This window comes from Centruroides vittatus, unplaced genomic scaffold (genome assembly GCF_030686945.1).
Source record: "Centruroides vittatus isolate TY-2023 unplaced genomic scaffold, ASM3068694v2 contig_973, whole genome shotgun sequence".
In the NCBI taxonomy this organism is placed as follows: Eukaryota; Metazoa; Arthropoda; class Arachnida; order Scorpiones; family Buthidae; genus Centruroides; species Centruroides vittatus.
Genome location: NW_027122646.1, coordinates 880,822 through 899,187, shown reverse-complemented (window position 1 = coordinate 899,187; position 18,366 = coordinate 880,822). Strand labels below are relative to the sequence as shown.

At 26.3% G+C, this 18,366-nt stretch overlaps 1 protein-coding gene across 2 annotated transcripts in view; it reads left to right on the top strand.

Moving 5' to 3' along the window:
* LOC136985615 (neuroligin-4, X-linked-like) overlaps positions 1-14,575 on the top strand; it is a 175,775-nt gene extending 161,200 nt beyond the window's left edge. For both annotated transcript variants that reach the window (XM_067282932.1, XM_067282931.1), the window contains 4 exons: positions 4,149-4,938; positions 8,902-9,017; positions 9,082-9,578; positions 14,111-14,575. In XM_067282932.1, the coding sequence (XP_067139033.1) occupies positions 4,149-4,938; positions 8,902-9,017; positions 9,082-9,578; positions 14,111-14,374 (1,667 nt within the window). In that variant the 3' untranslated portion in view covers positions 14,375-14,575. The remainder of the gene's footprint in view (positions 1-4,148; positions 4,939-8,901; positions 9,018-9,081; positions 9,579-14,110) is intronic.
* Positions 14,576-18,366: the final 3,791 nt, after the last annotated feature.

Genomic DNA, 18,366 nt, shown 5'->3' with positions numbered 1-18,366 from the left:
AGAAATTTACAGAAAAATTACTTATTAGATAATCTAGATTCCAATATTTTATTATCTTTATCATATGTAGATATAAGAAAGATTCTTTTTTACAGATTTCGCTGTGTATCTAACAATTTCCAATATAGTTCAGTAATTATATTACTAAACAAATCTTTCGATAGATTACTTTTTAAAGTTTATTATCATATTTTTCTGTAATAAGTTTAATTGGAATTTTGATTCAATAACGAGAACAGAATGTAAAAAAGTATGTTATTAGAGCAGATAATAAGAAAAAAAATGCCATCATTTCTCATAATTTTAATTGTTTTATGTCATCAAAGGACTCTAACTGAAGGCTTTGATTTGTAAATATTTCAATATTTACAAATCAAAGCTATTTACTTCAGTTAAAAAGTTCTTCTTTAATGATGTGATAATTAATTTCATCATACTCTCGAAAAAATATTTTAGGATATTAAAACAATAAATTTTAATTTCACAGTCTGCGTAAACTTATATGATCCTTGTTAAAAAGTTTACTGATTAGAAAGGATGTATAACGAGTACAACGTACAAAGAAAGTCAGGGTTCGTTTTTGTCTAATAAATCTTTTTCTACCCTGGGGTCCAACAGGAGATAGAACAGACTTCGTATTTAGTGTGAATGGAATCCTTGCTCTTCTGATAGAGGTATGATATGCTGTCATTATGTCAAGTAAGAGTTAAAGGTTATTGCTCAGAACAGCTTGGAGGTAGTCATTAAGATTTGATTTTCCATTCTTTTCAATTCGGCAAATAGCTATCAACTCATCTTGCGTTTGAATTTAAGAGATTGCGAAAAGTACAACACTGAGATAACATATATTTCGATAACTACCTTTGATTACGAAGTTAACCTGTAATTAAAGAATTTATCAAAACTGGACTTTTTCGATAATTTTTCAAATTGCAAACATATATTTTAATTGTTACTTCGTATGTGAAAGCGGATCCAAGAAGTTCATTTGTCCAGATCAATCCTGGCTAAATAACTTATTACGTTCTTCTACGTGCTGGGTAATGCTCGATGAAGCTTACATTTTGGCAATTTTACAAAAAAACAAAAAAAATTAGTCTAAGTAAAATATAAGTTTTAGAATAACAGAATAATATATCATTTTATTAATAATATAAAAGTTTGTTGCTTTATCTCATCTTTGCCATCCGATCTTACCCGAAATCCACTGAATCTTAGTATTTATCTATATACGAGAAGAGGCAAATGCATTCAAGAGTGAAGGGACTTAAAATTTGATAGCTCTCCTACCTTTTTTGACGTTCTCAGAGGAATTACTTTAAGCACTATGTTTTACTTATCGATTATGTATATGGATTATCTATGCTAACGTCATTTATTCCACATGACATATTTTATACAGCATTATGTTTCATTAATTTTCTATGCAATTTTATCCTGTTGTTCTTTTCAAATCATATTCAGTATAGATTGTAATGTAGAATATAAATATTTAGCACATAAACTAAACGATCATCTAAAAAAAATAAAGAGTTTGATTATTTATTTTTTAATGAATAAATAACCGATCTTTTAATTTTATTTTAGACACTACTAAGTTCTATTTTCGGATCATTAACGTGTTTAAGAATGATTTTGTGTATAAAATAATTAGAAAAGAAGAACTTTTTTAGATGGATTGGCAGAGATTATTTCTTTTGATACAGTAATTATAGAAGTCAATATTTAATTAATTTTATTTGAAGATGACTCAAATAATTAGGAAAATAAACAATTTAGGAAAGTAAGCTATTATATTTAATACTTAATGGAATAGAATGAGATGCGATACGTAATAGAAATAGACGTGAGCGATGGCCTTGATACTTAATGAAAGTAGGAAAGGTAACGATGATACTGATAGTGATGGAAATACTGACATGGTAAAAATTACTCCAATACTTAATGAAAGCAAAATAAAAATAATTTTCCGTGACAAACTTAATTTTAATTTTCTCATATTAATAAATAATTTTGCTTTTGATAAAATATTTTAAGATAATTACGAATACTATATTATGCAATTATGTATTTATTAATGAAGTTGTTAAGTATTATAGACTCTATAATTATATATATATATATATATATACGTGTAATGTTTTACTTAGCATTAAATAAAATTGTGATGTAAAACATTTTATTAAAAAAATCTATTAAATTTATAACATAAGCAGCTGTTAAGAAGTAAAAATAAATACATTTTAATTGTAGTTTATCGTTATATAAGTTACATGGATTTTTATTAAATAAACATTGTAATAAACCTTATGATATAAATGAAAATATCAGCGTTTAGCATTTTTAACTCTTTGTTTAATAGCTGTCAAGTCAATAAATATGTTTATAAAAATTGATAAATTTGAATTTTTAAATAAAATTGGATAGATGGATAGAAATAATAATATATGTTAATAAAAAATAAATCTTATTGTTAAATTTCTAATTATTAACTGTTTTGCATATACTTAAATTTTAGTAGCAATTAAAAAAACACACATTTTTTCAATGTTTTAAATATAAAAAAAAAACTATTCGAACTTATTTTAAGTATTATATCTATGTAAAAAGTTATTTATTATTAGCATTTTTAACACCATTACGTAAAATATAAATTTTTTATAGTTTAATATTCAAATTGGAAGATATAAAAATTTTAAAATTATTTTTTATTTATCGTTACAATTGTTACTTTATTCAATACGTGAAAATATTTGTAATATATTCTGACGTTTACTCTGAAAAGAGAAGATTATTTTGTCTATTAAAATTTTTTTTTTAAATTATAAATTTTTGGATGTATTTTAATGCATTAACACCTCTTAAATGACGTTAAGAGGAGAGCCAGGGAGGAAAATGATGGAATTAGCTACATACTAGAATGTAATCCGAAACTTGGTGGTGGAAGACATGCGATTTCACGCTTTCTTCCGACAATCAGTTCAGTTATTTAATAAACTATTATAGTTAAATCAACATCACATTACATTAATTTCGATATTTAGATCTATTCGTTTGTAACTCATTTAATTTTACCGACACTAACAAAAGTTATATATGCAAATAAGATATATAAATATAGATTTTTGATTATAAAAAAACGGTTACAATTATAATTTCCAACAATTTATTGGTTGTTGTAATAACCATCTTTTACAGGAAAAGAGAAACTGTATTCAAAACACCATCGTTAACTTTATTTTAAGACAATTTTAACCCTCTATCGGAATGATGCTAGGATTAACATTAATGTAATAAAGCGTAGACATTATTCGTGACCTAACGAGATGGTAGGTAATTATGAGGCTATGTGAGAAATTCTCTGACGTAGTAGCGTGCAAAGACTTCTAATATACTCATAACAGTCAGGATAGAGTAAAGTGAATAACTGCTAACAATTTACACGACATTCGGCTTGTGTATCTAGACAATAATGTGATGTTACTATACGAAATGTGAACTCGATAACAATATAAATGCCAAGAAGGATTATAGAGTAGCAAAGAGCGTCATATCCAATAATGGATACTTAAATCCTATATAATAAAATAAAGCTTGATAAGTTATATGCAGATAATTATTACAGAAATTTTACTATACTTCAAACGCAATTATTGAATTAACTGCTATTGATTCCTATGTAAAATTCATATTAAAGTCCACTTCTCTAAATAAATTATTGGTTATCGAATTACTTTTCCTAAGAATTTTTAGTTGTTAAAATGTTAAGCGGAATGCGTAAACAATTTTTATGTCCACGAATAAATTTATTCACTTTCCTATTAAATTTTAATTGCTAAAAACAAATTTTTGATCTGAAACAAGAATTTTATGATTTTTTAAATAAAAATGTCATAATTTTAAACTTTACTATAAATCTATCATAATAATATAATATATATATCGTTTTCCTTTCTGATAAAATATTAGAAAACATTACTTTATTTAAAAATATTGAAATATAGGCCTACAATGTTTCGAAATAAAGTAAGTTCGTATTATCTTAACACAGTTTAAATAAATATTAAATTGAGAAAAAAAATTATGCTTCTTAAATTTTTTAACACTTGAATACTTTCTAACTTGGCAATTTCTGCTAATAATTTCAGGCTTATTTCATCGAGCAATCCTGCAAAGTGGATCTGCCCTGAGTCCATGGTCAATTGCTCATGACGCCCACACTTACACTCGTCACTTGGCTAGAATACTTGGTTGTCCAACGGAAGAAAGTTTACCTTTAGTAGAATGCATGCGACAGAGACCAGTAACCGATATCATGCGGGTACAATTGATGGTACCTGAACATCTGACTGCCTTTGGACCCACAATTGATGGGATCATGGTGGTAGATGATCCGGCCACAGCTATTGAAGACTACGGTGAATTGTACGGTCATTACGACTTACTGTTTGGTGTTACAAGAATCGAGTCTTATTTTCACTTCTCCGCTCACGAAGATAAATTTGGCATTGAACTCGATCGAAGGGATCGTCTATTACGGACTTTAGTAAGAAATCTCTTTACTTATCATCTCCAAGAGATATTTTTGACTATTGTCAACGAATATACCGACTGGACTAGACCCGAGCAACATCCGATCAATGTGTTGGATGGTACAGTCGATGCACTTGGAGATGCTTTGATCACTGCACCTCTTTTCAGAACTGGAAATTATCATTCTACAGTTCACGCCAAAACTTTTGCTTACGTATTTTCTTACCAGACTGAGATTGGTGATTATAATCAGAGATTAGGTTGTATACACGGTGAGGATTTATCCTACGTTTTTGGTGCACCTCTTCTTGGTTCTCTTTTTCATTTTTCACATAATTATAGTAAAGCGGAAGTTGCGTTATCCGAAGCAGTTATGACGTATTGGGTCAATTTTGCTAGATATGGGTAAGTTCATCTTATTCTATTATTTCCTTTGAAACATTATTAAATTTATATTTTGTATTATCGTTATAATAAGATTCTATTATTATGTATAATAAAGAAAAATTTTTAAAATTTTATTCAAACATTTTTATTAAATAACTTTATAATAATTTTATTCAATTGTTTTCGATATTAAATGATAATTTTACATAAGAATATTTCATGTAAAATTGTTAGGAAATAAAACAAATATTTTATTCTGCGTAAGAGTTTAATAAACGTGACGAATTCATTAGAAATATTAAAGTTTATCATGAGTATAGTTTTTAATAAATTCTTTAGTAGAATAATTTTAAAATTAAGTATTCGACTGGCTTCATAGTACATTTCAAATAAATTCATAAATTTTATTAAATCTTTTATAATTAAGATTATTATCGTTAAAATGCCTAATTAGTATAAAATAATAATTATTTTATATTAATTTTTCAAAGTTATTAAAAATTTATTGTGTAGATATTTAATGAAAAATAATGCCTTGAGAAAGTTTTACGAAGGATGAAACAATTATCCCTTTGAGACAGATTTTTTTTACTATTATTTTATACTTTAAAGAACAATAAATAGATTAATTATAAAAAAAGAGTATGTTAAATTAATTTAATTTTTGAATAAAATTTTAAACTTATAATGACATAATTAATTATTATACTGATTACATCAATGCATCATAAAAGAAAAATGATCTTAATTTTATTGCTTTGAGAATAAATTGAATAATTTGAAAAGACTTTTATAATAATATCGAAAATTTCTGTTATTTAACACAAACGAAGATTTGTTTCAATGATTACCAGAAAATAAAGCTTTAATTCTCTTTATCTGTCTCTCACATGTCGTTACCGTGACGTTCCTTTCTGTCCAGTCAATACATTCAGTAATGAAGCATCGATTCACAATTTACCTTCTCTTCCAATACAACGGAATTTTTCTCAACATTTTCGATACTTCTGTGAAAAGATGGATAGCATATTGAAAGAAATCTATTGAAAAATAATTCATCACAGATTTTGTAATGGTCCCGATGGATAATTAATTTTGTAAATTGATCGGTATATATTATTCTTTATGTAATATGAATGGTTGTATCAGTGAAGATAAATATTCATTGTTTTATTATGGCTTTAAAAGTTTACTGTGATATATTAAACTATCAATAGTTAATACTATACGTTTCAATAAGATACAAATTTGCTGCTGTAATTTAAAAAAAAAAATTATCCTGTAACGATCTTTTTAGCTTTCGACAGGTTTATTTTATTACTATTGTTATTTTATCAATGTTAATTGTAAATTTAAATTATAAAAGGCGAGCTCTAGAATATATCAAAAAATGTGAAATTTTTTCCTATATGATAATATAATAAATTACATTTTACTCACGTGTGACATTCTATTTTTATGATGACAATAATCATATATACTATATAATTTATTCTTGGAATTGCTGTGAAGATTTACTTGTTACCAAATAAGATACAAAAATGGTTTACCTAACAATACCTGTAAAATATTAAGATATAGAGTAATAATATAAGATATAACTTACAATAATAATAGCAAACTGCTTACAGCAACTTGCTATTTAGATCAGAGTTAAACTTACCATTTCTAATTTCTTATTAAGATAATTATAATATAATCTGATTGTCCTTATAATTATAACTTTGATTATGTGATATGTTATTGATTAATACGAGTTATGATAACATGACGTGACAGTAACTAAAAAATAATGTATGTTATAAGTTGCCAAACTCGAATTACGTTAGACACAATAAAAATATGTGTAGCATCTTTACGTTTTATTTTCTGATGTACAAGTAAACAATATAATTATTTTTTTAAATGTAAATTTTATATGATTTTTACAATTATAAGCAATCTTGCTTCTAAGGCTTTATAACGAGCTTAAATATTTCAATAATCATAATTATAGGCCTACACATACTACAAATCAACGAAATTTATAAAATATGTATTTACTAAAAATTATAAAATATGTAATAGTGTTTTAATAATTATTAATTTTCCTTCAATAATTTTTTCTTATCACTTTCAGTGATAAGAATAAAAGTTATTTTAGTTTTGAGAGTGAATTGAATAATTTAGTGTGTCTCTTTTTTGTATCTTTTTCAATATTTCTCAATTATATTATTATAATAAAATTAAATATTTACTGCAAAACTTTCACTGCAATACGTCTTAACAATATATCGTACAGTAATTCATTTATTTAAATTGTTTTCTTTCTTCAATTGCAATTTTAAACAATTCTTTTTTCAGTTTTTAGATTACTTCTCTGAGTTCAAAGAAACTTTTGAAAAAGTTGCATCGAGTAATATCGTTATACATATATAAAAAAAACTTAACACAAATAGTCATAATTGTATGAAAGATGAACACACCGGAATAAAAAAATTGTTTTAGGAAGACATGAAAAAATAAGAAAGTTAAGAAAATTTCCGACTTCCACCAGGTGGTAAATCGAAAGAAGATTAACATGTGATATGTCAAGATGAGGACCGGACTAAAAAATATGAAGCAAAAACATAACAGAAAAAATACACATAAGGATAAAGTAGAATAGAGTTAGCTGCCATCGCGATAAGGACGTATCGACAAGGTAGCTGAGTTTTGTCAAGATAAATGCATTTTTTTTATTTTATTTTTTGCTCTCTAGACTTCGATAGTACTTTTTGAGACGAATACCAGGAACCCAGATTACGGTTTCTCTCTTCAGTTTTATGACTCGTGTTGTTTGCTTCCTTTTGTTGTCTACCCAGAGGCACTTAAGGTAATTCCTTCCAACACCTGGCATCGGAGAAATCTCTCTTTAAAACAAACTTTTCCTTTTATAGGTTTTCTACTTTATACGAACTTTACGGTAAATGCCCTGCGTGTTTACTAGTAAGTAATGAGGTAGTAAAACTGATCAAAGTTTTTTTTATGCTATTTCCAACACGCAATAATCGATGTTGCATTGAAAAATTACGTTACTTCTATATAATACGTACTCGTCGATAGGTTTATTACTTTAAAAAAAATTGTTATAACCGTATACTGACCATACGTGAATTATATAAATTACCTTAACTCTTACATCTTGTTTAAAATTAACAATGGGTTGTAAAAGGAAACTGCGAAGTTAAAAATGGTTGTAGAAGATAAAGATACATTCTTTATACGCCACATTAAGCTTTTGACGTACAATACTACGTTTGTCCGGTTGTTTTGATCATACTTTCTGCATAACTGTTTTGTATGTGAATCCAGTCGTTTAAGATGTGATTGAAAGTATAAACTGACAAAAACGTGGACGTTTTAAGAGGGAAGTTGTGGTATGCCATCTCAAGAAGCCGTCAGAAAGTTGGCACGCAGCCTTACAAAAAGGAATACAGTTATATAATCTTCGAATGGCGAAGAAAATGAAAACAAACGATCGGAGAGGAAAGTTAGGGCTGTACTTGCTACTAGCCTTATCACGTGATTTTGATACAAATATCTTTCAGTCTAACAGATGTTGATGTCTCAAATTTCAACCCACGACCGTCACTTGGCAGAAAGGAAGTTCGATATGTTTCTTTCGTTTTTCGATGTCATTTTTTTTCCAAAAAATTTAGAAAGATTTTACGCGTTAAGCATCTGTCACACTGAAATTGTTCCTTTCGATTTTTTCCAATTCTAATATCTTGCAAACAAGAAACTTTACAAATGGTTTATCTGATTTGTCTGCTTTTTATCAATCATTTTTATCGGAATTTGTAAGCATTTAACACATTTCATTTTTAGCAAAGAGAATTTTCTATTTAAAATATACGATACATAAAATGTAATTAACTTGGATAATATTTCTGTTGATTTTATATTAATTAATAAATCCGCGTAAATAGAGTTATTTATGAAATTTAAATTTTATGATAGAGATCCCAATATACTTCCAACTGAACCTGACAGTTCCCCAGAAAAAACAAGAGGACGATTTGACAGATTAGTTTGGCCACCCTACGAAAAAATACACCAGAGATATCTTATGATAGGTATGAATGATCTTTTAAATAAAATAAAATTATATAATTTGTAATTAATAAAAATTATTTTCAGCTATGAAGCCCAAAGTAAAAGATCACTATCATGCACACCGGCTTTCTTTTTGGTTACATCTTATTCCAAAACTTCATCGAGCTGGGGATTCAAGTGTTGCTCCTCAGCATCATTTGTTAGAAGACCATGACAATCCGAGAACTTATGATGGAGTAGTAAGACAGCTGTCTCTCACTATTCCTTCTATGTCAACAATAGTGCCGATAAACACTCCTCTACCGGAGACGAGTAGCACTGTTCAAATATCCAGACATACGGAACCAACATGGACTACAGAAAGAGCTACAACCTTCCCTACCGGCTATAACACTTTATCTAGTGTAACCACGGCTAGTGTGTCTACAATTGTTCAGCATAACACGTACTCAACAGCATTGAGTGTGACGATAGCCGTGGGCTGTTCACTACTCATTCTGAACGTTCTCATCTTTGCCGGGGTGTATTACCAGAGGGATAAAAATAGAGTAGACACCAAACTACACCACAGAGACAGCAAGGTAAGTAAACAAGTATGTTTTCCTTTGATCATCTTCGGAAGTATAATTTCTTATTAGCACAATATGGTCATGTAGGGAGTTGTAGAAAATGGATATAAATCCCAAAATGGCTTTGATTGAATGGTTAAGATTTACTTTTGCTGTCTCTAGTTTTTGCTAACTGTTGTTTTTTAATTTCGATTCAAGATAATGTATATATATTATATAATACTTAAGATTCTATCAATATTATTTAAAATTTAAATTGCGTTTTAAATATTTTTCCTAACAGATTATTTAGAATAAGTGCACTTCAATAAAAGTTAATAAGTTATAAATATATAAGTCAAGAAAAATATTTATTTTATAAGTTCGGAGGAGTTTGTTATCCTTCTCCATCCTACTTTTCAGCGTTTTGGTTTTCATAATTTTCTAGATTTTTTCCTATTTTAAATTTCTTTTTCTATTTTCAATCTCATCTTTCGTTTACAGATTTTCCACTTGAATTTCATGTTTCATCTTATTGGCTGTTTTTTTTTTCTTATTCTATTAAATGCTCGAGTATCATCAATATTTCTAACGAAATTTCTGATACAAAAATAACACGTTTAAATTTTAAATAATATTATTAATTTTCTTAAAATATATGCTAATTTTGCTAAATATCTATAAATCTTCTTCTCTAATAATAAATATTCTTGCATTAAATTTCCAATATTATCCAACATATTTTAAGATTCTTGTAATCATCTATCTTACTCCAATACTGTTAATTCCATTATGCAAAGTTAGGAATTCTGTAATATATCATCCATTCATTTATAAGGCAGCACGGTAGTGATTTTCTAACATTCTAGAGGATTATTGGAGAGAAACACAAACTTAGAATTTGATGTTAACGTTTTATTTCTTCATACAAGGGAAATTCAAAGCTATCTCATTTTCTGTTTCTGTTTTTCATCAGTCATACAATATTTGCCTCAAGCAAAATCGTTAAGTAAGAGTAAAGTAAAAAAATAAAAATTGTGTTGATGCGTTCGTCTGCATTTTCTTGGAATTTTTTGATAAGAAAAACAAAATTGTTTAAAGAAAACAATAAGATGCAATATTTGATAGTCCCATATTTTTCCTAAAGGCAAAAAAAAAGCTTTACTTATTTGTAAAGAAAATAGATTAAAATCGATAGCATAGTAAAGTTCTAATATTAAAATTTTAATATATATATAATAAACTATATTTTGAAATTTCCTATTCAGTTTTCATTCTGAGAAACTTTTATGTAAGAATTTTATTTCTCTACTTTAAAGTTTTTAGATTTATAATGTAGTACATTTTATAAATTTATTTTTTAATATTATTACTTCATTTCAAAAACATACTGCTTATACTTAAAGTACTCGTATTAATCATTAAATATCAGCAATTTCAGTCCATATATCTCTCTTATACACGTCATAACAAATATTATATTCATTTTTCTCAAGTTACAACTGTCTTTTCATAAACTGTTGATAGATATTTGTGTACAGGGTACATATAATAAATTAAGTAGGTGTTTACAACACTTCTGTTTGAGAAAAATAATGTCAGACATAACAAATTATTGCTAAGCTATTATATTTATGATTTGTTGTAAACACGTTTATTAAATTATTTTTTTATTGTATTAATATGTTCAAAAAATATTAAATCTTACTTTATAAATTTAAAATAATTACTTAAATCGTGCACTTAAAATGTAATGCAATGGCTCAATTTCATGTTTTTAAGAAGAGAATTAACTGCAAAATATTTATTTTTCTAATCTCTTTCTGTTTTGTTAATTAAATAGAATTAATTAAAACATTAAGAGTTGCATATGACTGTAGATGTAAATATTAAAAATTTAATATCTTTTTATTATTTAAAGTAATGTACGATTATTATTTATATAAAGCAAGTAAAATTGAATTATTTGTGAATTTTAGCGTGTCTATTTCATGATTTTTTCGTATAAAACACAAAATAATTGTTTTAAATGTTTTTTTAAGAATTTACTCTTTTAAGAATTTACAATCTTCAATAACTGAATTAAGCCCTAAAGAAACGTGGAAAAGAAAACTTGACAGTATTTAGAGGGCAAATAACTAGAAGCTGTAACGCGCTAACGTTATATGTAACTATGACAACGACCTATTTGGACGATGTCAATATAAATATTTGCTCAAATGTCAGAAAGTCATAGAATGAAAAGAGTTGTTTTGATTAAAGTAAAGCTTTGACGAATAAATACTAAAATATACATTATTAATAAGAAAAGAAAATGTTACATTTACTCATTTAATGTCCTTGATCATAAATTGTAACAATTGATGCTGTAATGATTCGAAATTTTCATATTATTACCATGAAATGGAAGCTTTACAAAGTAAGGCAATAATAATAAAAATCAGAAAGAGAATCATGTTTCATAGCCAATAAAAGAATTTTGATACGCAATTGAAATGATAATAAATGAGGAAAATAAAAATTTTCTTAAGGTAAATTCATTTGAAGAAGAAATCAGTTATATATATATACTGCCTAAAATATGCATTATCTTCAATGAGAATTATCATACTAAACTCGTTATCTAAATTATTATTACCCTTGGAAAAAAAATTTATTTTATTAATCCGGTCTTGCAATAGATTTTACAAGAGATCGATACAGCAAATGCATAAACGAAATTTGTCTGTTTTCTCACAAAAGTTTATTGTATTATCTATAAACAGTAATTTTTTTGGTGTCAAAATGCTTCAGAATTCGTTTTGATGGATGTTCATAGCTTTTTCCTAAAATAAATATGCAATGCTTTGAAATGTGTTTCTGGAATATATTCAAGTAGAACTGAAGTCTTTAGATATATATGAGTTTTGATATATCGTTTAGAATACAAAACAGCTCTAGAATCTAACCTAAACTGTGTTTCAAAGTTAACTTTATAATAAACTCTAGTGTACAAACCACAGTTACCAAACAAAAATACAGGCTACCAACAAAAAAAAGAAACAAAAAATGCTTGGCTCCAGCCAACATATCACCTGATTAATATTAACTGTTCCCAGGATAAAGTTAAACGATCCTATATCAAGACAGGATAAGTGTGTCCCGGTAGCATAGTTGGTTAATGCATTCTGCATGAATCCAGAGGACGTAGTTTAGCCCGCATTGGGAGAAAACTCATTTATTCTGTCAGAGTCATTGTTTGTTTTCTTTGGGTGGACATGCGGTTTATATATTAGGTGTTACTTTTTTGTTAATAATTTCCAATTAAGATATAAGAGTCATCTCAGAAATACAGCTTATTATATATGATGTGTTTAAATCATTAAGCTGAATTAATAGCATTTTAATTGATAGACAAATATTCTTAAAGTAACTCGTAAGTAAATACTCAATAGTTGTTAACAACGAAATTTTTATTCTTTGATACATAAGTGTCAATGAAGTCCTAACTATTTTAAAGCTGTTTTTTTCATTTTTTTAAAGGAATTTAAAGCTTTTTGATCTCAGAAGACATGAAATTTGATGATAATACTGAAATTAATTGCAGAAGTTATAGAAATAGAAATCTTCTGTTTACATAGATTGTTTATATAATTTTTTCTTAATATATGTAAGGAAATGCTACTGTAGTCTTCTGATTTACTAGCGTAATAAGCACAAAATTGAGTTAAACCTTTACCCCTTTTATATTTTTATCTTGTATTCACACTATTTTAAATAAATAACGTGTATACAAGACAAAAGTATAAAGTACAAACTAGATTTATAAATCTAAGTATAATATAAGAAAAACTATAATTTGAAGAGAGTTATGAAAATATTTCAGTGTATTTAATTAATTATAGCTTGTGCTCTTAGCTAACAAATAATAATAATAAATCATTAAGAATATTTTGATATATAGGCTACAGTAAATAAAACTTGTGAACTACAGGTAATGTTTTTAGAATTTTTAGAAAATTTTCATATTATTATCAAACAACTTTAAAATTGTCTTGTAATTTTAGTAAATAAACAAAATAGTATAATTTATAGTGTTATATACAAAAATATAATTTTAGTAAATAAACAAAATTTTAATATAGTATACGGTATACTATACTATATTTAAATTTAAGGTTAGAATCATAATTTTAAAATATATGAGTGAGAGAGTTATGACATTACATTTTAGAACTTTTTAAACTAAAAAATACTAGTCGTATAAAGTAAACTATTAATGTAAATATGACGTTTCTATATTAAATAAATAGGTAAGATTTGATCGTAGAAACGTTATTTATTTTAATCTTAAAACATATTTAAAGAATCGAAGAATGAAGGGAAATAATTTTATTTTGGTTTTAGATAGAATTCAAGTCCAATATTATTTTGTGCGTTTCTTGTTTATTAAATATAATATAAAATTTATAATTTCAAAACATAAATTATAAAATATTTTATTTTAATCACATACTATGATTGTATTGTCAAGTTTAATATAATTTTTTAGAAGATTTGAAAGCTTTTTTTTTTTCTATTAATAGGGAAGACGACATCCAGAAGGGGAACCATCTCCAGTGACGGCTACTATCAAACAGTTTCCTTTGAAAGCACCTCCACCTTCACCAGCTTGTCAGCCACAGACTCTAGAATTTCCACCACCCCCACCTAACATGTTTGTTCCCAAGGTACCGCTTAAACCTAATACTATTCAGCCAAAAGACCACGCCGAGGGACATGTTCTGTTTTCGGCAGGAGGTGCAAAGCCATATGGACGTCAGACAAACACCCAAGAGATGAGAGTTTGACATTTTCACTGGTGAAATAAAAGTAACACGTGCAATAAGCCAGTTCGAAAGCCTTCCAAGAGAGAATGAGGTGTCCGAATAAATGGACATGTGATTCCCATGTGGAAATGCAATTTGAGGGTCGAGAACATGCGAAAAGGAGAAAGAATATAGATCATAATGTATGTTGTGTAAAGTCAGGAATTTGTAAAGTGATCAGAAATAAAGACCTTCTTAGTATGGTTGGATTTTTATTTCCCTTATTTCCTTTTCTTAATAAAAAAAATGCCAAACTTTTATCACTTTTTTAAAAAAAATTACGGCATAGAAATACCCAGCATCATAATCGAATTTTGTTATTATTCAAAAGGTGTTGTTTGAAAATCGATCTGGAATGTTCTCAAAACTCAATATTTTTAATATAAAAAGTTTTTAACTCGTAAAATTTTATAATTTTTTTTTCTTTAAAAGTTATACAAAATTCTTACGTTTTTCTAATCATAAAAATTCATAAAAATTTGAATTAATAGAAAGTAATAAAATAAAAAAAGTCAACAAAAATTTAAAGCTCAGCATTCCATTTACACTTTATAATTAGAACTAGAAAAATAATAATTTTTAAATTATTTTCTGAAAATGTTTATTTGAAATATTTATTCTTTATTTTATAACAAAAATCGGAAGTAAAATTTAAAAATTCATTCATTTAGAACTATTAAAATATAATTTTTAACTAATTAATTATTTCAAGATGTGATATTTTTTATAATAAAATTAATGAACCTTTGGTTTCAAATTACAGAATGTGAAATCAAAAATTTGAATAATGTTATTTACAAAATAATGATATAAATTTTTTAATAATTTAAAATTAATTAATTTCATTATTCTTATTATTATATCTAAAATTAGTATTTTATTGTTGATATTAAAAATAAATTTTCTAAAATTGAATCCTTTACTATTTTTTAAAATTTACTTTTTCGTATTTAAAGTCTATTTAATAGTTTAACATGATTTACATGTTGCAAAAAAAGGAGAGAACAAGAGTAACAGAGATATCAGACTAACTTAAAGATTGAGTTACATTGTATGAAGAATAGAATTTCTGGCAAAGAGAAACCGGAAGTAGTGTGACGACATCTGTCGTATTTCCGAATCACGTCACGTTTACGAAAGTAAGGAGTTATTTAGTTGGACAGGAGAACGAGAGCACCTCTCTTCTTGGCTACTCTCATTCTCAAACACTCTACTACCGATCGATGGCCTTCTAGTTCCGGTCTGTTCCTCTTCTGATTCCAATTCTGTCTAGCATGCCATATTCTTTGACAGCCGATGGTTTCAAATCAACCGAATGCGTACAAGAGGTTGGCACTAACTTTATCCCAAACTTATCCTTTTGCTATAATATACTAAGTTATATAATACATGCTTCGTTGAGATATATAATATTTGCATTGTTAGCAGTTTATCCAGAAAGAAGAGTGCATTAATGGTTGTTTATTGTGTCTATCCACTTACCTTTTTATGTTCTAGAGTCATACATTCATCATTATTTTATCTCATTCTACTCTATTCATCGATGAACACTTAATAACTTAAATCGCTAAATGAGAACTTAACGATAATAAATGGAGTATTGAAACGAAAGTTTTTATATATATAACTCTTTTCTTATTTATATAAATCGTTTATTAATTTGATGATTATAATCATCCTTCTTCTGTAACTATCGTGAAATTTGTTAATCATAAGAACAGAATTGTAAAAGTTAAAAGTAAACAATTTAAACACACAAATCATTTATTTTTATCACGTAGGCCTAATACTTTTATTTGTTTTTAACAAATAATTAATATTTAAAGAACATAAACAGCATAAAACGTAAATAAAATATTTATTTTTTGAAAATCTGTTAGAATCAATAAATCGATTTGAAAATCTTAATTATCTTATTAAAAAATATGTTTTTCTCAGATTTTCCGAACTTAATCAGAATTAAGAGTTAACTTATTAAAATTATAATTATAGCACAATTATGTTTTAAAATTATAACGATTTAAAATAATATATCATTTAATTAGAACAATTTATAAAGTTGATACTTAGAAATCCTTTAAGAAAGTCTCTTAAGTATAGACAGATCTATTTAATTAGACTCGTGTCAGATGGAGATAAATGGTAACCCTACTGATAGGTCCCGATTTACCCATTAAAAGAACCAGATTACCCTCGAGAATTTCAGTCCCATACAATTGTCCTGGGAGCATAATTATGCTAATTAATGAAGAAGGAGTATATTTTAAGCCAACCAGTCTTTCTAGCAATAATATCATTCAAGTATTAACATTGATCTTAAAGAAAGAAGAATTGGAGTTAGAGAAAGAATTACGCTCTTCCTGGATGCCATTAATGTCAAGTAAAGGTCATATAGTATCCCACTGACCTTATGGGACTTATTGTGGTGGCGAAAGAACTCTTCCGTTTGGTTAGAATTGACTCCTAAGACCGAAGATACGCTATGATAAACTTTGAGCCACCTGAATGCATTTTTTTATTGGCATGGCTGCCTCTAATGTTTCGATGACCCTTTATTCTTTCAAATCCTCTGGCCTTTTTGTAGCATTTAAATAATTGAAGCTTTAAACTTTCTTGACTATTTTTTAAAACTAAGATGTTTTATCAGTGTGTTACATTGAATTCATATATGAAAATACGTAGATAATATTTTAAAATTTCATTGTGTTTAACATGTATGTTAATATGATACAATGTAGTATATTAGTATAAACTAGTATGTTAATATGAGATGATGTAAGTTATATGCATTATAAAGCAGGGTATAATTTCTAAATTCCTTTTATAGTTATTTAATCACATTATAATATTTCAAACATATTATTTTACAACATTTTTTTATTTCAAATTTCAAAATGTATCCTTTTTCTGTAAAGTAGTAAATAGAGCATTTCCTGGCTATCGAATGTTCTTTTCTAGTTTCAAAGTTTAGTTTATCAAAATCTAAAAGATCTCTAAAATATCTCCCAATAAATAAATGCTAATAAGTATTTTTAATAGAATATAAAACAAGAAGCTGAAAATTAAACAAAAGAAATTACAAGGAAATAAAATTAAATTAATCCTCTTAATGAAATCCGGCAAATTTCTACCTGTTGCTACTGTTTTTATAGCTTTAAAATAACATTACAAAAACAGTATTTAAATATATTTATTAGATAAGTATTTAAATATTTAAATTCTACTTAATATAAATGCATTCTGTTGCCCTTTCCAGACGGCTTGACCTGTATAACAATTATTAAATTTACTAAAACCAATAAATATCATAATGACTTTAATTTTAAAAAAAAATTAAGAATATCTAAATTTATAACAAGTCATGATTAAAATTAGATTTAATATTTTTAATACATATTAAATTTTATTAAAATTTCAAATTAAAATTAATATTGATCGTAAATAATAATATTTGGCAAAATACATATTTATTAGACTATATTATTAAAAGTTTTATAACTTTTAAGATTATAATTTAATTGTTATAAATTTAACAGAGAAGAAAGCCTTTTCTTCCTTCAAAAATGATAACGATTTTCCAGTAATAAACATAAAAATTTCAAAAATTTCTCCTTGTAGATAATTATTAGCACTCACTTTATATAAATTATATAAACTTTTTCATTCTAATTTACACGTTAAAATTTAAATTTATATTTTAATTATTAAGACAAAAATCTTTCTTAAAAAAATATATTGTTGTAACTTGGGTAAAATTAAATTGGAAAAAAAAATTTAATATATCTTTAAAAAGGACAGTATTTATTGCTCATTTAGGTAGAGTGAGTAGAAAAATTAAAAAAATATATATTGGCATAAATGTTCTGAGGCTTTTGTTTCTTCAATATTTATGGAACTTGAGTGATAACACAGACAGCCAGTTTCAGATGCATAGCAGATGTAAATTTTCGTTTTATTGCTATTGCTTTCGATAA